This window comes from Sorex araneus, chromosome 5 (genome assembly GCF_027595985.1).
Source record: "Sorex araneus isolate mSorAra2 chromosome 5, mSorAra2.pri, whole genome shotgun sequence".
NCBI lineage: Eukaryota > Metazoa > Chordata > Mammalia > Eulipotyphla > Soricidae > Sorex > Sorex araneus.
In genome coordinates, this window is record NC_073306.1 from 9,653,973 (window position 1) to 9,675,080 (window position 21,108).

General features: G+C 40.4%; 1 protein-coding gene across 19 annotated transcripts in view; it reads right to left on the minus strand.

Annotated features, from left to right (window-relative positions):
• SGIP1 (SH3GL interacting endocytic adaptor 1) overlaps nucleotides 1-21,108 on the minus strand; it is a 248,289-nt gene that overhangs the window by 117,122 nt on the left and 110,059 nt on the right. For 10 of the 19 annotated variants that reach the window (XM_055140808.1, XM_055140807.1, XM_055140823.1 and 7 more), the window contains 4 exons: nucleotides 20,133-20,204; nucleotides 15,018-15,074; nucleotides 8,395-8,449; nucleotides 7,389-7,564 (listed from right to left, as the gene is read on the minus strand). In XM_055140808.1, the coding sequence (XP_054996783.1) occupies nucleotides 7,389-7,564; nucleotides 8,395-8,449; nucleotides 15,018-15,074; nucleotides 20,133-20,204 (360 nt within the window). Of the gene's footprint in view, nucleotides 1-7,388; nucleotides 7,565-8,394; nucleotides 8,450-15,017; nucleotides 15,075-20,132; nucleotides 20,257-21,108 lie in introns of all 19 variants that reach the window. The other 9 variants (XM_055140815.1, XM_055140826.1, XM_055140824.1 and 6 more) reach the window with 3 other exon arrangements.

Genomic DNA, 21,108 nt, shown 5'->3' on the forward strand with positions numbered 1-21,108 from the left:
TGCTCTGCTTTTAGTTATTACACAGCAGTGGTCTATTAAACCAAAATTATATAAGAAATCATTCAAGCTGATGACCTAAAATCACCTAGAAAAGTAACCCTACCATGTAGGGGGCGGACAGCACAAAGAAATAGTCACAAATGACTAAAAACGTCCCTCTCTCTGCTATGACTTCTGCTCTGGCAGAAACAAGCAATGTTGTCCGTATTCCTTAACAAAAACTGCGTGTTGAATGACATTTCCCCGCCCCCCATCCCGAATTGGAACAAAATGGAAAGATATGGCCAGGGGGCTGGAGTGATAGCACAGCGGGTAGGGCGTTTGCCTTGCACGCAGCCGACCTGGGTTTGATTCCCAGCATCCCATATGGTCCCCCGAGCATCACCGGGAGTAATTCCTGAGTGCATGAGCCAGGAGTAACCCCTGTGCATCGCCGGGTGTGATCCAAAAAAACAAAACAAAACAAAAGATATGGCCAGGATGAGAACCCAATTAGGTGACTCACCTCGGCAGAAGAGGCTGCAGTGAGTTTTCCACTGATGAATGTGCAACCAGAGGGTGGTGACGTCCTTGAGTTGGTCCCATTCACACATCTGGCCACACTCTCCCACCCACCCACAGAGCACCTGTCCAGTGGCAGTGATATAAAAAGGCTCTAAGTGAGAGCCATAGGGTTTGTGGTGGACCCTGCCACGTAACAAGTAGATTTCTCTTCAAAAGCGTTTCTGACACCTGCTGCTTAGAAGGCTGTTGGCAAACAGACTTCCCCTGCCAACGCTTCTCCCTCAGCTGCAGACAGCCTCTTGGCCACATCCGTACTTAGCCTGCCTGCGTCAGAGGACCGGTGGATGGAGCTGCAGAAAGTCTCTTCATCTGACCGGCACTCACGACAAAACTGCAGGGTCAGGCTAGCTCTAGTGTTCCCCATGGGCTGTTGCTACTGTGTATCCCTGCACGCAAATCAGTAACTTCCCTCTCTGTGCTCCGGTTCACAGGTGTGGAGCCCAGGGCGGCGCCTTCACAGACATTCTACCCAGTAAACAAGAAGCAATGAGCCGTGGGGAAAAACAAAACAAAACAAAACAAAACACTTGGAAAAGAAGAAACTGTTTTGTATTCATCCGCAAGTGAGCATAACCTCACCCAAGGGCAAAAGGCACACAGAGCCAGGTTTAGTTTGGGATTAGTGATTTTCTTTCAACCGGGAGACAGTCTGTCTCCCAAAGCAGTGGATTTTGCCAGAAAGAGAGAGCGCACGCGCAAGCGAGCACTGTAACTGCTGCAGTGGCTCAAGCACCCAAACCAGTTGGCGTTTGGATGACATTCGCTTCTGATCACATCACTGTGTTGCTGGGAAGCACAGAACACTGGTACTTAGAGAATTTAAAAGACAGCTCAGTTTGATAAGCTCTGAAGTAATTTGAAGGTAAATGAGGGGAAAAATCTCATTTCTCAATAAAGTCCCCAAAGTAAATCAGATTAGTTCAGACACTTTTCAGTTGTGTTTTAGTAACAGAATCCAAAATTTTCACTGGTTGTATGTTTAATAGAGCCTCTTTTCCTTAACATCCCACTGTAACCATGTAACTAAATTATGGCTAATGGAACTCAGTGGAAACTTCTGCATTATAGCCTATAAGAAAATAACTTAATTGTAAATTCTATTACAATAAAATTAATTATATATATATATTTTGCTTTTAGGGTCACACCCGGCAATGCTCAGGAGTTACTCCTGGCTCTGCACTCAGGAATTACTCCTGGCGGTGCTTGGGGGACCATATGGGATGCTGAGAGTCAAACCCGGGTCGGCCATGTGCAAAGCAAATGCCCTACCCGCTGTGCTATCTATCACTCCAGCCCCTACAATAAAACCTTTTTTAAGTAAAACTACTGGACTTTTCTTTTCTCTTCCACTACTCCCAGGATGGAACATGAAGGCTATTGATGGGGCAGGAGTTCATCAGAGTTTCTGGGTTCTTGAATTCACTTCCGGAAGAGAATTCTATGACCCATTTAGACTTACTACTAGCTTTGGCTTTTGTATGGGAGAGAAATTAACCATTTATTTTGTTATGGTTTTTTTTGTTTGTTTTTATTTTGGGGCCATACCTAGGTAACTCCTGGCTCTGCACTCAGGAATCACTCATGATAGTGTTTGGAGGACCTGATGAGGTATTGGGGATTGTACCCAGGATGACTGTGTGCAAGACAAGCACCCTATACACTATACTATCTCTCCAGATCCAACCATTGTTGTGTTCAATCCATTTACTATATTGGTTTTTATTAAAGTAGTTCTACCAATATTTTCACTTTCACAGATTCCAAATCAACTAAAACTTGGGTGATGTTCACGCTTTGCCCTATTCGCATATCATGGTCACTCTTTGCCCTATCATGGCATCAGCATGAAAAGCATAGACTCTATTAGGGGAGGAAGTGGGGCTCAGTAGTAAGTTACGTGTTTTGTGGGTTTGAGACTACCTTGGGCCAGCACTGAACACCCCCCACCCCCCCACCACAAAAAAATGAAAACAAGAAAAGAAGTCCATCTACCAATGAGTAAATGCTGACATTATCCTTCTGCTTTTGGTACTTTTCCTTGTTCTGGTCCACTTTATACTTTATTTCTATGTGTAGATCAAGGTTCAACGTGAGAATGGACTGAAATTATGTCTCTCCATACCAAAGAGCTTTTCCGTGAGTTAAAACCCTTATTCTATATTATTCTATATATATATAGAACCCTTATTCTATATGTGACCTGGCATTCGGCACAGGTGTTTGACCTGGCACAACCCTCTGCATTAGGTTCTGCTCTGCCAAGATGCTCAACAACCTCCGGGCATACTCCATCAACCTCAAGGAGATCAATTTGAGGCCACAGATGTCCCAGGTGCTGCCCAGAGACGCAGGCACATGAGTGTTTGTCAGTGTGTAGATAGTTACAACTTGCTAGTTGACCAAAAGCTTACATTTGGTAGACTGGGAACACCTGTAAAGGCGATTAGAGGCCGCCCCCAAAACCTCCATCTCTCTTGGAGAGCCTGGCAAGCTACCAAGAGTATCGCACCTGCATGGCAGAGCCTGGCAAGCTACCCGTGGTGTGCTCGATATGCCAAAAACAGTAACAACAACAGTCCTCATTCTCCTGACCCTGAAAGAGCCCCCAACATGCCGTCAGGCTACACTAGCACACAACAGGGATGAGTGGAGACGTTACTGGTGCCTGCTCCAGCAAATTGATGAACAACAGGATGACAGTGATACAGTGATGCTATATGTTGATTAAATGCTAAAGCTTGTTTTGGGGATGAGTGTTTTAAAAATAGGTGTATTACTTGCAAATATACACCACCACCACCACCCATCCATCCATCCATCCATCCATTCATCCATCTATCCATCCATCCATTTATTTCAACTAGTTTATTGAGTGATTTCACCACAGAGGATGTACAGGGTATCTTTTAAATGAAATAAAAACCAATTAAGTATAATAAGTATCAACTGAGTTATAATTAATTGATACATATTCATATATAGATAAAAAGAACAAGGAAAACACAACTACATCTTAAATTCTTCAAAAGAAGTAGAAATAAAAAATACAAAAACTAAGTCATTGTTATGAATTGTTTACCACTTAGAATTTCCTGTTTTGATTGGTGATGTTTGTGATATATTAATCATAGCCTAAATAAAATATTCTGATAGATCTTAACCAATATAGGCTCCATTTTCCTATTGGTAGTGGAATAAGGTATGGATATCTGAAAGTCTGATTGCTTGACTCGAAAATATCTAAAACAATACAAAACATTTGCTGTTTTTAATCATGACAATAGCTGGACTTCAGAAGGCTATTTTTGCTTATGTATTTCTGGAGACAAAGTACTGTGCATTTCATTTGCAAAACATACACGTGGCTTACCTAAAAGTGTGCAAGGAATCTATGTTCCTAATTACAATCTCTCCCTCTCTATTAAGTCCCTCAGATATGTGCTTATCTTCCCCAAATCAGCAATAACACTGTATTACACTAAATTCTAAAACTCTTAAGCCTTTGGGAACCAAGTAATGGCAGCGAGACTCTCACATTATCTGAAACAAGATGCATGAGGGGACAGGGATCTTAAAAATCTTTGAAAGTCCCCAGACTTTGGGTGCTGATGACATGCAGAAACTAACTCTGTGATTGCTTTCATGTAGTTTTCATATTGCTTCCTTAGCGCATTGTCAGCAGAGTGTAAACCGTATCCTGTCACTCTATTACCTTAAAAGAGGTGCTGGGAATAGCTCAGTCAACAATCACTCTCCTCACTGCACCTTCAGCGTCACAGCTGGATAGAAAGATGTCTATAGATGACTTGGTTATATTACTTTTGATAGAGAGGATTTCCTAGAACTTTTTCCTTCTTAGATTCATGTAGCTGTCAGAAATATTTACCATGTATCTGGTTTTGGGGTGGTTCTCATGTTTCCTTTAAGGCAAATTTATTCATTTAGTTCTGAGAATTTTTTTTTCCTGGCAGATTGCCACATCAGCTGTTCTCAGGAGTTACTCCTGGTTCTGCACTTACGTCTTTCTCCTCGTGGTGCTGGAGGACCATATGGGATGCCAGGGATCAAACTCAGGTCGACTGTATGCAAAGCAAATGATCTACCTGTTATACTATCTCTTTGGCCCCTAGTTCTGGTAATTTATCCTCTTATACTTATTCTAGGTAATATATAAGTGCCTACTAAGCTGGTTAGTGGATATACCATTTAAATACTGGTCTCTGCTATGAAATACATTTTAAAATTCATTAAAAAGATGATTAAAGAACTGAAAATTTATTGGAAAGATACTGACTGGAAAGTGACAGCATTTAAGATGCCACAGTTACTAGAAATGACTGGTATTATTAGTCAATATGTGGGTTCCAAACCTGTTCCTTCAGGACAGAAGGAAGAGAAAGCTCAACTATGATAGTCCTCCTCCATCAAGAAAAAATCTTAAGAGAACAACTTAGCATATGGTTAAAAGTTATGCCATATATCATTTGCTGTGTTCTATTTATATTCATTTTAGTTCTCCCTAACAATACTGATAACACCACTCACAGCATGAAAGACCCTAAGGAACCATTAATGTTTATTATAAAGTCTAAAGTCAGTTCATCCTGGGCAGGCAAATGTCTAGTCTTCAAAGAGAAACAATTACAACCCCTTTTGAAAGCTTAGTGAAGGTATTTCCAGAAGCACCTTTAAAATGGCTGAGAATTATTAACTCTTATTGCTCAGTGTAAATGCACAGGGTAGGGAACCCACAGCTCTTTACAGAAGATGTCAAGAATACATTAGCCTCGATAGCTTGAGAGCCTTCATCTGCTCTCTGTAGCTATTTTTAGAGTACAGTAATAGCAATAAAAAAACACCACCAGGCCTGGAGCAATAGCATAGCAGGTAGAGCATTTGCCTTGCACACAGCCAACCCGGGTTCAATTCCCAGCATCCCATATGGTCCCCTGAGCACCGCCAGGGGTAATTCCTGAGTGCAGAGCCAGGAGGAACCCCTGTGCATCACCAGGTGTGACCCAAAAAGCAAATAAAAACAAAACAAAACAAACAAACAAACAAACCCACCACAGGGGCTAGAGCGATGGTACAGAGGATAGGGCATTTGCCTTGCATGCGCCAACCTGGGTTCAATCCCCGGCATCCCATATGGTCCCCCAAACACTGCGAGGGGTAATTCCTGAGTGCAGAGCCAGGAGTAACCCCTGAGCGTCGCTGGGTGTGACCCAAAAAGCAAAAGCAAAAAAAAAAAACACCACATTAAAATAGTGTAAAATGTTGAAACTCAGAAGTTAGCAGTTAAAGACATTTATTAGGTGGAAGCTGGGGGAAGTACAGATTGTGGAAAAACACAAATATGGATAGTATTAGTGAGGCATACGGGTACTTGCCCAAAAGGGTGTTTTAAACAATTTTATAATAATATAAATAGTATGAGTTTTGATATCTAGACTAGGATTTTAGAGCCATTGACAGCTATTTATTGTTTTTGCATTTTTGTTTTGAAAGAAAAGTAATCTCTGGACTTTCGCCCCCATGGGTTGGTTTTCATATAATGCATCATAAAAAGGTTATTAATATGTGTTTTTAAAAATTATTGCTAGTCAATGTGTGAACGTCGTATGTTTTAACTTGCTTCAGAAGAGGATGTTCTTAGAGATGAACAGGATGTACAGGGTGAGAGAAAGGAAGTTCCCTGCAGCTCCTCAAATGTTTTCTTGGCCCTGGTGTCCATGCTGAGTGTCATGGTATAACAAAAAAGACTGAACACAATACTAGGTTCAGTTTTGAACATAAGCCTATACTGTATGCTATGTTGACATCAAAAAAAAGGAGAAGGAGGAGAAGAAGAAGGAGAAGAAGAAAAGAAGGAGAAGAAGGAGAAGGAGGAGAAGGAGAAGGAGAAGAAAGAGGAAGAGGAGGAGGAGGAGAAGGAGAAGGAGAAGGAGAAGAGGAAGAGAAGAAGAAGAAGGAGGAGGAGAAGGAGGAGAAGGAGAAGGAGTAGAAGGAGAAGAGGAAGAGAAGGAGAAGGAGGAGGAGGAGAAGGAGGATGAGAAGGAAGAGGAGGAGAAGTTTTGTTTTGTTTGGGGGTCATTCCCAGGAGGGCTCAGGGCTTACTCCTGGCTCTGTGCTTGGGGCTCACTCCTTGCATCACTCTGGAAATCCCCTATGGTACATGGGTCAGCCACGTGTGCAGGGCAAAGTTCTTTACTCACTGTACTAACTCTTTGGCCTCAATCTGGATAATCTTTACTGGTATTTCCCCTCTTCTTTTGAAAAAAGCTGATAGGGGGACAGGCATTCTGGTGGCAGGTATGGCGCTGGAATGATCTCTGAATGAAATTACCATGACTGTAAATAAATAAAATTGTAAACCAAGGTACTTCAATGAAGATTTTAAAAAAAAGAACTGATTTAAATATACCTACAATGGGCTGGAGCAATAGTACAGCAGGTAGAACATTTGCCTTGCACGTGGCCGACCCAGATTCAATTTCGGGCATTCCATATGGCCCCCCAAACACAGCCAGGAGTAATTCCTGAGTGCAGAGCATGAGTAACCCTTGAGCATCGCTGGATGTGACCCAAAAAGAAAAAAAATACTTACAAGGAAATAGTTAAAAAAGAAATGTGAATTTCTTTTCTATTTGAAAGCATGAGAGTGATACTATTAGAGTACAATTTTCTAAAGCAAAAACGAGCTCTTACAGTTAATAGCATCATAAAACAGGGGACGAATGCAGCCTGCCTCACTTAACATGGATGGGCAGACGCCAGCTCTGCCCAACCCCACCAAGGCCCTGAGGCAAACTCCAACTCACCACTGGGGAAGGGGACAGGGCGATGTTGCCAATGGATGCCTTGAGTTCATCGACTGTAGCCGCACTCTTAAGAACGTCTTTAGATTGCAATGGCTTAATCTTGATGTTAAATTTCTTATGTGATTCCTCTTCTTCTTCTGATTCGCTGGAAGAATAAAAGTGCTTTCCTTTGGTAGGTACAACACAGTTAAAGAGACATGCGTGGGAGACCATGATGAGCAGAAGATAAGAGGAAACACACAATGGCAGAACAGATACCCATATACTCAGGGAGAGCAGAGAAGTCCAACATCAATAACAAAGCAAATTAGTGGGGCTGGAGCGACAGCACAGCGGGTAGGGCATTTGCCTTGCATGAGGCCGACCTGGGTTCGATCCCCGGCATCCCATAGGGTCTCCCCAGCACTGCCAGGAGTAATTCCTGAGCGCATGAGCCAGGAATAACCCCTGTGCATCGCCGGGTGTGACCCCACCCAAAAAAAAAAGTAAATCAGGAAAGGGTTAGAGTTTATTCATTGCTCTAAAATATGACAGAGGATGGGGGGGGGACGGGGAATTGCAAATAGCAGGGGTGAAGACAATCTTCATTTTGATCAACATCAGATGCCCACTTAGAATAAATACTTATGTGCAAAGAGGAGGGGTAATTGCTGGACCATTTGGGGGTGAGGTTCAAGTGCTTGAGAATGTGACCTGCTCTGCTCATGTACATGACATGTGGGGAGAGAACTGTCAGATCTGCTTCTCAGTCACTGTCAACAACACTGTCATATCAGGCTTTAGCAGACGCTCCAGTTCCCACTACATTTCTCCCCCACCCCCCGCCCTTTCTCTTTGTTTCCAGGCCTATTGCCTGCTTGCTAGTAGTGCTCAGGCTGTTCTTTGCGGTGTTTGTTCCATTTCTAATATTAGGGACAACAGGAATGGCAAAGCTTGGTTTAGTTCAGTGCCTATCCCAAACCTGGGTGCATTTACTGTTTCTAAAATATAAAAATAAAAAGGATATAGCCAGGTTCCTCAGGTCTGATACTGTAGCCTTCTTCATCCAGTTCAGGTGAGTTCTACAAAATACAAGCACGTATTAAGCAATGGTTATGCTGATAATGATAAAGTAATGAGCCGCTTTTCTTTTTTTTTTATTAGTTTATTTTTAATTAGAGAGTCATCGTGAGGGTACAGTTACAGATCCATACATCTTTGTGCTCATGTTTCCCCCATACAAAGTTCGATAACACATCCCTTCACCAGTGCCCATTCTCCACCACCAGTAAACCCAACATCCCTCCCCCCCTCCCCAGTCCCGTCTACCCCCACCCCACCCTGCCACTATGGCAGGGAATTCCCTTTTGTTCTCTCTCTCTGATTAGGTGTTGTGGCTTGCAATAAAGGTGTTGAGTGGCCATTGTGTTCAGTCTCTAGTCTGTATTCGGCCCGCATCACCCTTCCCCCACATGACCTCCAGCCACATTTTACTTGGTGGTCCCTTCCCTGAGTTACCCAGAATGAGAGACCAGCCTCCAAACCATGGAGACAATCTCCTGGTACTTATTTCTACTATTCTTGGATGTTAGTCTTATAGTCTATTATTCTATATTCCACAGATGAGTGCAATCTTTCTATGTCTGTCTCTCTCTTTCTGACTCATTTCACTTAGCATGATACTTTCCATGTTGATCCACTTATATGCAAATGTCATGACCTCATTTTTTCTAACAGCTGCATAGTATTCCATTGTATAGATGTACCAGAGTTTCTTCAACCAGTCATCTGTTCTAGGGCACTCGGGTTTTTTCCAGATTCTGGCTATTGTAAACAGTGCTGCGGTGAACATATAAGTATGAGCCGCTTTTCTTTCTAGAACCTTTTACTTAAAGATACAGTCATGTCTCTTATTTAAGGGAGCTAGATTTTAACTTGGGCTGGAGCGATAGCACAGCGGTAGTGCTTTCACCTTTTATGCGGCTGACTGGTGTTCCATTCCTCTGCCCCTCTCAGAGAGCCCGGCAAGCTACTGAGAGTATCTAGCCCGCACGGCAGAGCCTGGAAAGCTACCCGTGGCGTATTGGATATGCCAAAAACAGTAACAATAAGTCTCACAATGAGAGACATTACTGGTGCCCGCTCGAACAAATCAATGAGCAACAGGATGACAGTGACAATGACAGATTTTAACTCGGAGAAGTGATTGCTTTGCATGCTATGTTTATCAATTCAAGGATACTTGAAGAACATTTCTATTGAAAAAAGTGAAAATATCAATGACAAAAATTTTTCAAAGAGAATTTGTCATGCATTTAAGTCAAGAATTGTACTAGGTGACATGTGCTAAGATACAAAACATCTGTCCCTGGAAATTTATAATGTTCTTTGTTAGGAAAAAAGTTCAAAACCTAAAACATTATTGAAGAAAGAGGAACTTAGTCTGTGAATGGGGTGGAGGTGAAGGAGGAGAAATTTATTTTTTTTTCTGTTATTAATAAAAATTTATTACATATTTATAAGATGATTTTAAGATATTAATTTCAAATTTTGTATCATGTTTAACAAACTTTTTTTTTTAAAGAAATATTTTATTGAACCACCGTGAAAACAAAAAAAATACAAAGCTTTCAGGTTTAAGTCACAGTCAAATACTGATTAAACCACCATCCCTTCACCAGTGCACCCGTTCCACCACCAAGAACCCCAATACACCCCCCTCCCACCCCACCCCCATCTAAGTAGTTGATGATATTCCCATTATTCTCTCTATATATTGAGTACATTTCATATTTCCATACAGAACTCACTATTGTTGATTGGAAATTTTCCCCAACAATCAGGCCTGCTGAATAAGCATCATCTAATAATTTCTCTTCCTTGGTAAAAGTGAAGACTTTGAGTCCGCGCGGCCGCTATTGCGGCCGCGCGGTTTTGGGTTTCTAATACTTTAGTTCAGTTCACAGTCAAAATGGATGGCTGCAAGAATCTGCTCTGGTGCCAAAATGGGTTAGGAGACCTCAGGATCACAGTCAGTAGGCGGGAGGCTCTGCTTCTCGTGCCGTGGCTCTTGGTTCATCTCTGGGCGGAAGGCGCGCCGGGAACACCTCCCCTCCCAGGATCACCTACAGGCTACGTCACTAAAGAAAGTCCTACCTCCTGGTGTAGGGGTCTTAGAGGGTGGCTCTCACCGCGTGGCTGCTGCCGCTGCCGCCATTTTCGCTCAGAAAAATGGGGTGGAGAGGAAAAAAATCCCAAGGAGGAGAAATTTAAATGTTCCTTTCAGGACACAGGGATGGTTGAGAGTGGAGTCAGTGTTGAGATAGGGAAAGGAGAGACAACAACCAAGATGGTATGACCATGAGAATTGAGGCCTTGGTTGGCTCCCCAGGTTGAAGGAAGAGCTATTTGATACGGCTCCTGCAGTTATCAATTAGGGTAGGACAAGCTGTAAGGCATATCTTACAGTGTTTGGGAGGTAAGGTAGATTTGGTAGTAGAAAAACCTATAGAAAGGCAATTTAGTATATTTTCATCAATTTGAGTAAGAGATAGACCACGTCGGTGGTAGGAAGGGTAAAATTAAGATCATTTGGAGGACAAATTTTTTTTTTTTTTGCCTTTTGGGTCACACCTGGCGATGCACAGGGGTTACTCCTGGCTCTGCACTCAGGAATTACCCCTGGCTGTGCTCAGGGGACCATATGGGATGCTGGGATTTGAACCCGGGTTGGCCGCGTGCAAGGCAAACGCCCTACCCGCTGTGCTATCTCTCCAGCCCCTGGAGGACAAATTGTTAGTTCTTGATCATAGGGTAAGAGAGGGGGCAGTAATGTTTAAGAAGACCTCAAGATTTCTGCCTCCAAATCCTGGGACTCTTTTGGTATTTTTGGCAGAACTAATTTCAATTAATTTCAGCAAATTCCCTGCCCACTATACTGTCTCTCCAGGCCCAGTCTTCATCTTTGTAAGTGGTAAGAGGTCAATTGCATTTAATATCATAACTAAAAAAACAGAGCATATGCAAAAAGGATAGTTTTCTTGTTATGAAAATAAAATATCAATTATTAACAAATATGTAAGACATCTTAATCTCAATATTAACTTTTATGAATGAGAAGCCTGAACCAGGAAATTAAAGGACAATTGCAATGAAAGGATCATTGTAAAGATAATTGTAGGGATTGTGAATGTGAACCTTCACAATACAGCAGAAATCATTTTTATCTTGAATATAGTGTCTTACCTTATGAAAACCCAGGGTTGATTTAGATTGTAGTTGGTGAAGTATGTGTGACATTAATCAGTTCCTAGGAGCACTGTGAAGAGAGTTCAGTTCCTAGCTGGAATTCACTCTCACTTATTGTGAAGCAATCAGTGATTGTCACCTGACCTGAGAAAAATCTATGTCAAGAGACCATTCTAGTTGTTCTGTTTTGAGTGAGATTCTTTTTTTTTTTTTTTGGTTTTTGGGTCACACCCGGCGATGCACAGGGGTTACTCCTGGCTCTTCACTCAGGAATTACCCCTGGCGGTGCTCAGGGGACCATATGGGATGCTGGGATTAGAACCGGGGTCGGCCGAGTGCAAGGCAAACGCCCTACCCGCTGTGCTATTGCTCCAGCCCCTTGAGTGAGATTCTTATAAAAAGGTGTAGAAATTAGTAGGTGGGGTTTTAGGAGGTGAACAGATGGAGTTCTGATTTGAATTAGTGCCCTTCTAGAAGAGATTCCAGTGAAGTTATAGCTAGGAAGTATTGACTATGAACCATATGAACTAAACTATACACAACAGATGCCAAATCTGCTGCCACCATGTTCTTGAATTTCCCAGACTCCAGCACGGTTAGAGAAAAAATGTTACAGATTACTGGATAAAGAAACTACGGTACATATACACAATGGAATATTTTGTAGCCTTAAGAAAAGATAAAGCATGCAATTTTTTGCAATGTCGATGCATTTGGAGAGTATCATGTTGAGTTAAATCAGTCAGAGGGAGAGAAACAGCCTCTGTTTAATGCCAAGCTAACCTTGAGATCAGAATGATTTACGTATTTGTTAACAATTAATATTTTATTTCCATAACAAGAATACTATCTTTTATTGCATACACTCTATTTTTTTCAGCCATGATATTAAGTGCAATTGAGCTTTTACCATTTAAAAGTGAAGGGCAGTGGGCAAGGGATTATTGTTGGAACAATACATGCCTGAGAGATCCAAATCAAAACAACAATGAGATATTATCTCACACCACAGAGACTGGCATACATTCAAAAGAACAAAAGCAACCAGTGCTGGTGTGGATGTGGGGAAAAAGGGATGCTTTTTCACTGTTGGTGGGAATGCCAACTGGTCCAGCCTTTTTGGGAAACATTATGGACAATCCTTCAAAAACTAGAAATTGAGTTTCCATATGACCCCACAATTCCTACCACTTCTAGGAATATATCCCAAGGGTATAAAATAACGAAGTAGAAATGACATGTATACCTATATGTTCATTGCAGCACTGTTCACAATAGCCCAAATCTGGAAGCAACTCAAGTGCCCGAGAACAGACAAGTGGTTAAAGAAACTTTGGTATATCTATACAATGGAATATTATGCAGCTATTAGGAGAGATGACGTCATGAAATTTGATTATAAGTGGAGAGACATGGAGAGTATCATGCTATGTGAAACGAGTCAGAAAGAGAGGGACAGAAATAGAAGGACTGCACTCATTTGTGGAATATAAAATAACATAAGACCGACACCGAAGGACAGTTGATAGAAGGGTCAGGAAGATTGCCCCATAGTTGGAAGCCTGCCTCACAAGCAGGTGGGGAGAAGACAGCTAGAAGAGAGAAGGGATAACTAAGAAAATAATGGTCGGAGGAATTGGTTGGGATGGGAGACGTGTGCCGAAAGTAGATAAAGGACCAAACATGATAACCTCTCAGTATCTGCATTGCAAATCATAATTTCCAAAAGTAGAGAGAGAATATGGGGAATATTGTCTGCCATGGAGGCAGGGGGAGGGTGGGAAAGGGGAGGTATACTGGGGATATTGGTGGTGGGGAATGTGCACTGGTGGAGGGATGGGTGTTTGATCATTGTGTGATTGTAACTCAGACATAAAAGCTTGTAACTATATCTCACAGTGACTCGATAAAATTTAAAAGATATATATGCCTGAGACTCAATCATAAATATTTTTGTAATTTTGTAGTTCACGGTGATTCGATTATTATATTGCCTTCAACCTCCCTATTTATGAAAAAGACATATTTTATTAACCAGCCAATGATTAATGAAATGGTTAAAGAAATATGTTTCTTTCATAAATAGGGAGGTTGAAGACAACATATATATATGTATGTATATATATACATATATATATATACATATATATCTCGGAAATCCCGGCAAGCTAACCAAGAGTATCTGGCTCACACAGGCAGAGCCTGGCAAGCTCCCCATGGTGTATTCAATATGACAAAAACAGTAATGATAGGTCTCATTCTCCTGACCCTGAAAGAGCCTCCAGTCGTTGGAAAAGACCAGTAAGTAGAGGCTGCTAAAATCTCAGGGCTGGGAGGAACAGAGACGTTACTGGTGCCTGCTTGGAGTAAATCGACGAACAACGGGATGACAGTGATACAGGGATACATATTTCATAAAATACATTCATATATATTTAATAATGTATATATATATATATATATTTTTGCTTTTTGGGTCACACCTGGAGATGCACAGGGGTTACTCCTGGCTTTACACTCAGGAATCACCCCTGGCGGTGCTCAGGTGACCATATGGGATGCTGGGAATCGAACCCGGGTCGGCCGCGTGCAAGGCAAACGCCCTACCCGCTGTGCTATCGCTCCAGCCCCAATAATGTATATATATTTAAAAGCCTGAATGACTAATACATTAAGAAGCTAAAAGCCAGAGGTTAACAGATTTGTTATGATTTTCAAAGCTGCTTAGAAATAGAATCAGGACAGAAATACCTGAGTTATATATATTTAAAATTTTAAAAGAATTACACACATATTATAGGCTAGGTAAGCAACTGAAATATTTCGTATATATTTTGCTCATTGACTCATTGTAACAATTCAAAAAAGCAAATATCACCTTCATTTTTGCTGGTAGGAAAGTAACTATCCCAAGCCCCCACAAGGTCTTGTTTGAGGATAAGGTATTGAGCCCAGATTAAAGATATTTTAATGATTTGTGTGTGTGTGTGTGTGTGTGTGTGTGTGTGTGTGTGTGTGTGTAGGCTCAAGGATTAAGGGGACATATCTGGCTGTACTCAGGGTTTACTCCTGCTTTTGTGCTCAGGGACCACTCCCAGTGTGGGCGAGGGGACCATGTGTGGTGCTGGGAATTGAACCAGGTTTGGACAAAGGCCAGTTGAATGCTAGATAACTTTCTAGATAATTTATCTAATTAAGATAAATTTCTTAATCCCTGTACCAACCCAAGGCTCAAGACTTTAGTGTTTTTCACTTTTTTATTACGCTAAGTTAGCCAGGCACTTCCTAATGGGATGGACAGTATTCCACTGATTTCTATGTCTTATTATAGATGGAAAAACACCTCAATTAATTTTCAAGTTGTGAAATATGTAATAGAGAAAAAAACCTTTTGATACTCACATATCTTTCCCAATCGATTTCTGCATAAAATCCATTTGGTGCTCCATTGCTTTTCTTCTGTAATAAATTTGAAAATAAATTTAGAAGAGAAACAGTTAAATGAAAAAAGGGAACAAATAACACTTAACTCTTAGTTGAATTTAGCTATCAAAATCCAGCACTGGGAAGACAAATAAGAGCAGTCTATTAAATGGTCACACTGATGTAACTGACTGGTACACTGAGTTTCCATGACACAGTGTAAAAGAGCTTACAAACTTAATTCACCAGAGACTGAAGGAAATCTAAACAGAGGAATTTAGAAGCCAAACATCCACCTCTCACTCAACTGTTGAATAATTAGAAATACCAACATTATAATTTGATCCTGTATGGCATCGAGGATAAAAGTCTATCTATTAATCTATTATCTTAAATGAAAACACATTGACTTCCATGCTACTCTCATATGTCCCAACATATCCAATGAGTATCCAAATCGCAAACTAATCTTTAGGTTTTCTAACATTAAACCAACTTTATCTCACCTTTAATAGACTATAAAGACAATAAGCTCCAAGTAAGTTAATCTAGCACCTATTAAAATTTAGATGAAGTAGCTTGTAATAATGAAATTATTTAAATAGGATTAAAATATCAAGACTAGGATGAAAATATTTAAGCTAGTTGTATTAACTGAATTATCGAAATCAGTTAAAAGCATTTAATTGATCTAGATTTTCTACCATTCACCTGCCTTCTGTCTCCATGAGCACACATTATTGCAAGATACTTAAATATCAGCATTTCTCTCTTAGGATGATTATTTAGACCCTGGAACTACTATGATACATAGCCACAAGTACTTGCGCGAGGAAGTGGAAATTTCTAGGCTTTTCAACTCTTTGTGAGCAAAGCTGGAATACAAATCAGGTTGGTAATGGAGAGTCCATTTAACAATTTCCCGACATTTGGCACATAGAGCCACAAATGTCGGTGAGCAATGACAGATCTCAGAACAATACATCAAATGGTGACGTATGAGGCTTGAGGACAGGATCTCTAATTTTGTAACCTCAAATAAAAGTCACCTGAACAGCAACATGAACAGCTAACACCCAATTTGACACATAAGTAGCAAAGTAAGCTTTTATGTGTGCATGCAGAATCACTTGAAAATAAAATTAGAGGTAGCCACCATCACTATTACTAACTACTGTACGGACATTCTAAGAACTAGCAGTAATTTAGTTAAAGGGGATCCAAAGGAATAGATCATGAATGTATGCCCTCTCTCTCCCTATACGTAACCACTAAATGAGAATTCACAAATGCAAGAACTGCACAGAATACTTTCATAGACCTGGTCCAGGAATGTACAGGAGCATGCCTTTGTTCTACTGCTAACAAAGATAATATATTCAGATGCCCTCATTTTAACTTTCCACAGAATTGTGTGTATCAGAGGTATTCATTCTACTTTCAACTATCTTTGCTTTAAAAACCTGCCAAATCGATTCTGTGCCTTTCTAAGCTATGTAGACACTGATGAGAACATGTTCCACTAAACAATTTATTCTCTTCAAAATTTCTCCTGTATTGTCTTCTTTCTCGAGTTCTGTAAGTTCTTCTACAAAACTATGTACAATGGATTCAACATGCAGACTTAATTTTTAATAATGGGAAATTAAAAAAATTAACTTGATTCTAAAGTTGTATTTTTTTTTTCTTTTTGGGTCACACCCGATGATGCACAGGGGTCCCTCCTGGCTCTGCACTCAGGAATTACCCCTGGCGGTGCTCAAGGGACCATATGGGATGCTGGGAATCGAACCAGGTCGGCCACGTGCAAGGCAAATGCCCTACCCGCTGTGCTATCGCTCCAGCCCCCAAAAGTTGTACATTTCTTACTAGTACATTTTGTGATCAATTTATTATTTCTGTTCATATGACTTTTAGTTCTTAAACGATTATTCAATACAAAGGATTGTTGTCAAAAAACCAAAATGACAATAAACAATTGAATCTCTGTCACCAAATCCTTTAAAATCAAGATAACTGTTACACTCAACTGACAAACTATGAGTATACATATACATATATCCCTTCTCCTAACAACATATATTCAACATTAAGCATAAAAATGCTTCTGAATTGTCTAAATTTTGACTGAGTGAAAATTTCCCAGTTTCCATGGAAACCAGTAGAAAATTGAAAGAAAAAGTAAGTAAAGCATATGAAAATAAATTTTATTTTAGAAATACGATAATTTAAAACAAATTCCACCTGGAAATAACAAATTATAACAATACATTTTGGGGGGCAGATATTCAAAACACATTATGTACACAATGATTTAGTAAAGGAATACACAATTAGGCTTCATTCATGATATGAAATTCTCAAAAAATATATTTGATTTCACAATTGAAATGATCAAATTGAAGCTAGGTTTTGCATTTGGATGAAATTCTTCTAGTCAAACCCAAGAAATAAACAACCTTCTTGGTTTGACCACTTAAACAGGATGCAGCTTGCAATGGTCATAGTGAAGGTAATAAATCCACCGATTTTTCACTTGGAAGATTTTGAACATCCTAACAGTCTAAGGGGGGGAAATATAAAAAAAAAACCTGGCTGCATTGGCTATTTGACAACTCATAGTCAGGTTTTTCCAGTGCATTTGGAATGAATTATCTTTTAATGCTTGTGTTTTCCAAAAGTCTATACTGGTAGAAATATTTTATTTATTTATTTATTTATTTATTTATTTATTTATTTATTGCTTTTTTTGGGTCACACCTGGCGATGCACAGGGGTTACTCCTGGCTCTGCACTCAGGAATTACCCCTGGCGGTGCTCAAGGGACCATATGGGATGCTGGGAATCGAACCAGGTCGGCCACGTGCAAGGCAAATGCCCTACCCGCTGTGCTATCGCTCCAGCCCCCAAAAGTTGTACATTTCTTACTAGTACATTTTGTGATCAATTTATTATTTCTGTTCATATGACTTTTAGTTCTTAAACGATTATTCAATACAAAGGATTGTTGTCAAAAAACCAAAATGACAATAAACAATTGAATCTCTGTCACCAAATCCTTTAAAATCAAGATAACTGTTACACTCAACTGACAAACTATGAGTATACATATACATATATCCCTTCTCCTAACAACATATATTCAACATTAAGCATAAAAATGCTTCTGAATTGTCTAAATTTTGACTGAGTGAAAATTTCCCAGTTTCCATGGAAACCAGTAGAAAATTGAAAGAAAAAGTAAGTAAAGCATATGAAAATAAATTTTATTTTAGAAATACGATAATTTAAAACAAATTCCACCTGGAAATAACAAATTATAACAATACATTTTGGGGGGCAGATATTCAAAACACATTATGTACACAATGATTTAGTAAAGGAATACACAATTAGGCTTCATTCATGATATGAAATTCTCAAAAAATATATTTGATTTCACAATTGAAATGATCAAATTGAAGCTAGGTTTTGCATTTGGATGAAATTCTTCTAGTCAAACCCAAGAAATAAACAACCTTCTTGGTTTGACCACTTAAACAGGATGCAGCTTGCAATGGTCATAGTGAAGGTAATAAATCCACCGATTTTTCACTTGGAAGATTTTGAACATCCTAACAGTCTAAGGGGGGGAAATATAAAAAAAAAACCTGGCTGCATTGGCTATTTGACAACTCATAGTCAGGTTTTTCCAGTGCATTTGGAATGAATTATCTTTTAATGCTTGTGTTTTCCAAAAGTCTATACTGGTAGAAATATTTTATTTATTTATTTATTTATTTATTTATTTATTTATTTATTGCTTTTTTTGGGTCACACCTGGCGATGCACAGGGGTTACTCCTGGCTCTGCACTCAGGAATTACCCCTGGCGGTGCTCAGGGGACCATATGGGATGCTGGGATTTGAACCCGGGTCGGCCGCGTGCAAGGCAAACGCCCTACCCACTGTGCTATCTCTCCAGCCCCAATACTGGTAGAAATATTTTAAATTTTTGTTTATTTATTTTGGTTTGGGGGCCACATCTGGTGGTGCTCAGGGCTTACTCCTGGCTTTGTACTCAGGGATCACACCTGTCAGGCTTGGAGGTACTGAGGATTAATATGGGGTGCTGGGGATTGAACCTGGGTTAACAGCATGCAATACCAGTACCTTACCTGCTATACTATCCCTTTGAACTCCCAGAAATATTTTATCACTTGATTATATCTTAATTATTTAAAGATCACCGATACTCACACCAATGCTAAATTACATAACATAAGTACTTTATCTTTTTTTCAGGTTTATTATCTCACTTTCATATAAATAATGGGCCAAATCAATACACATAACAATTGTATTCGATTGATCATTGATCAAGATTCTCAATTTCCACTGAGAAGTCTCCTCTTTTCCCAGGTCAGTTCATGGTTACTTGGAGATCTTTGGGAAGAACATAATAAAGCTTCGGGTTTTACTTCCTAAATAAAATTTATTACCACTGAGGTAAACTTGACTCATAGCCGAAAGAATGGCACTGCCCAAGAGAACACTGTGAAGACGGAAACGCTCTGTCAGGGGGCTGTTCAAGATGGCAACCTCTAACCACAGATAGTTGAAGACTGCTTGAAATGTGGCAATCCAACACACACATTTTAAAGAGCCACATGTGACCACTATGTTGGACAACAGAGCAATAGTGAATTTATAGATTGGGCCCATGTCAGTATTTTTGATTCTCTATACTTTGGTTCCCATCGGCCCAAGATTCTCTTGAATTTCTGGTGTTACTTATATATTATCCTAACAAATGCCTATTAAGTTTATATTATAGTAATTATAGTACAGATACTTGATTCTTTTAAAAATCTGATATTTTAAGTGAAATCCATGTCTTTTATGTCTGATCACTTTCTAGAAGTATATTCATACATCAGTGTATAGAGTCTGTATTGTTGACTAAAATATTGGGCCCCCGGTACTCAAACAGCAAGTTGGAAGCATTCAAGAGAGCAAATAATTGCTACTCTTATTATTTCACATTTCAAACTGGGATTTTACTCACTGTTTCTACAACCCCTTGGAAATTTTAAACTAAAATCTGGTTCCTTACCGAAACTTTTTTTCCTCCTTCACGCGCACACTCTGCTTTGCTATTGTAGGGTGGTTCATGAGGGCTGGGCTGCTGGAATTGATTGTTTTCATGTAGAAAAAAGTTGTTAAAGGATCTGTTTGTTCTTCGAGACACATAAGAATCACATGGAGTCAGCAAACATACCATAGAAGAAACAATTTCTAGGCCAAATTGTAGGACCTGCCCATCTTGGCAGGGTTCCTTCAGCAAAGAGTGGACTTTGGGGCCCATAATGAGGCTCTATTCAGCATGGCTGGATGGGGAGAGGAAGAAAGGAAGGAGAGGAAACATCCTGGGTACTGGGGAGGAGGTGCATTTAGTCCTCATTCAGCCAGGACTTCACTGGCAGAAAGAGAACAGACACGTGAAAGAGACTGAATCAGGACAGGTATGCGTCTGATCGCTGTGTGAAAGGCCTTCTTGTACGACATTCCCAGGGTAAAAGTCTTCCTTGGGTCATCAGCACGCATAGCTATCATAGCTGATGAGTGCATAGTGGGTAGCTTTCCTGCACACCCGCTGTGCAGCAGAGAGAACTCCCTCCCAGCAGGGGCTGGGACCCCCACTCCCCACCCTTCTCCCTGCCTGACTAAGTATGTGTGGTAATCTGAAAGTGCATCCTGCACAAATGAGTTTGTTTATGGGTTAGAATGCACTGTTATACACAGTCACCTGAGGCCAGGGGTGTCACGAGAGGTAGGTCTGCCGCAGATGGGCACATTCAGCCAGTGGTGGGGGCATGGAGATGGCAAGGAAGCCCACCTACATGCCTTCATCCTTGCCCAGAGATTGTGGACTAAACCTCAGGGTCCTGTCACCAGAGATGGGTTTGCAGGACTGGAGAAAGTGACATTAAATAAACATCCATAGCGTAAGCCTAGTGTGTAGCAATTGAAAACGTTGGTGATAAGCCAGAGGTGGGTGAGCCACCTTCACAATTTGTGAAACTGCATTG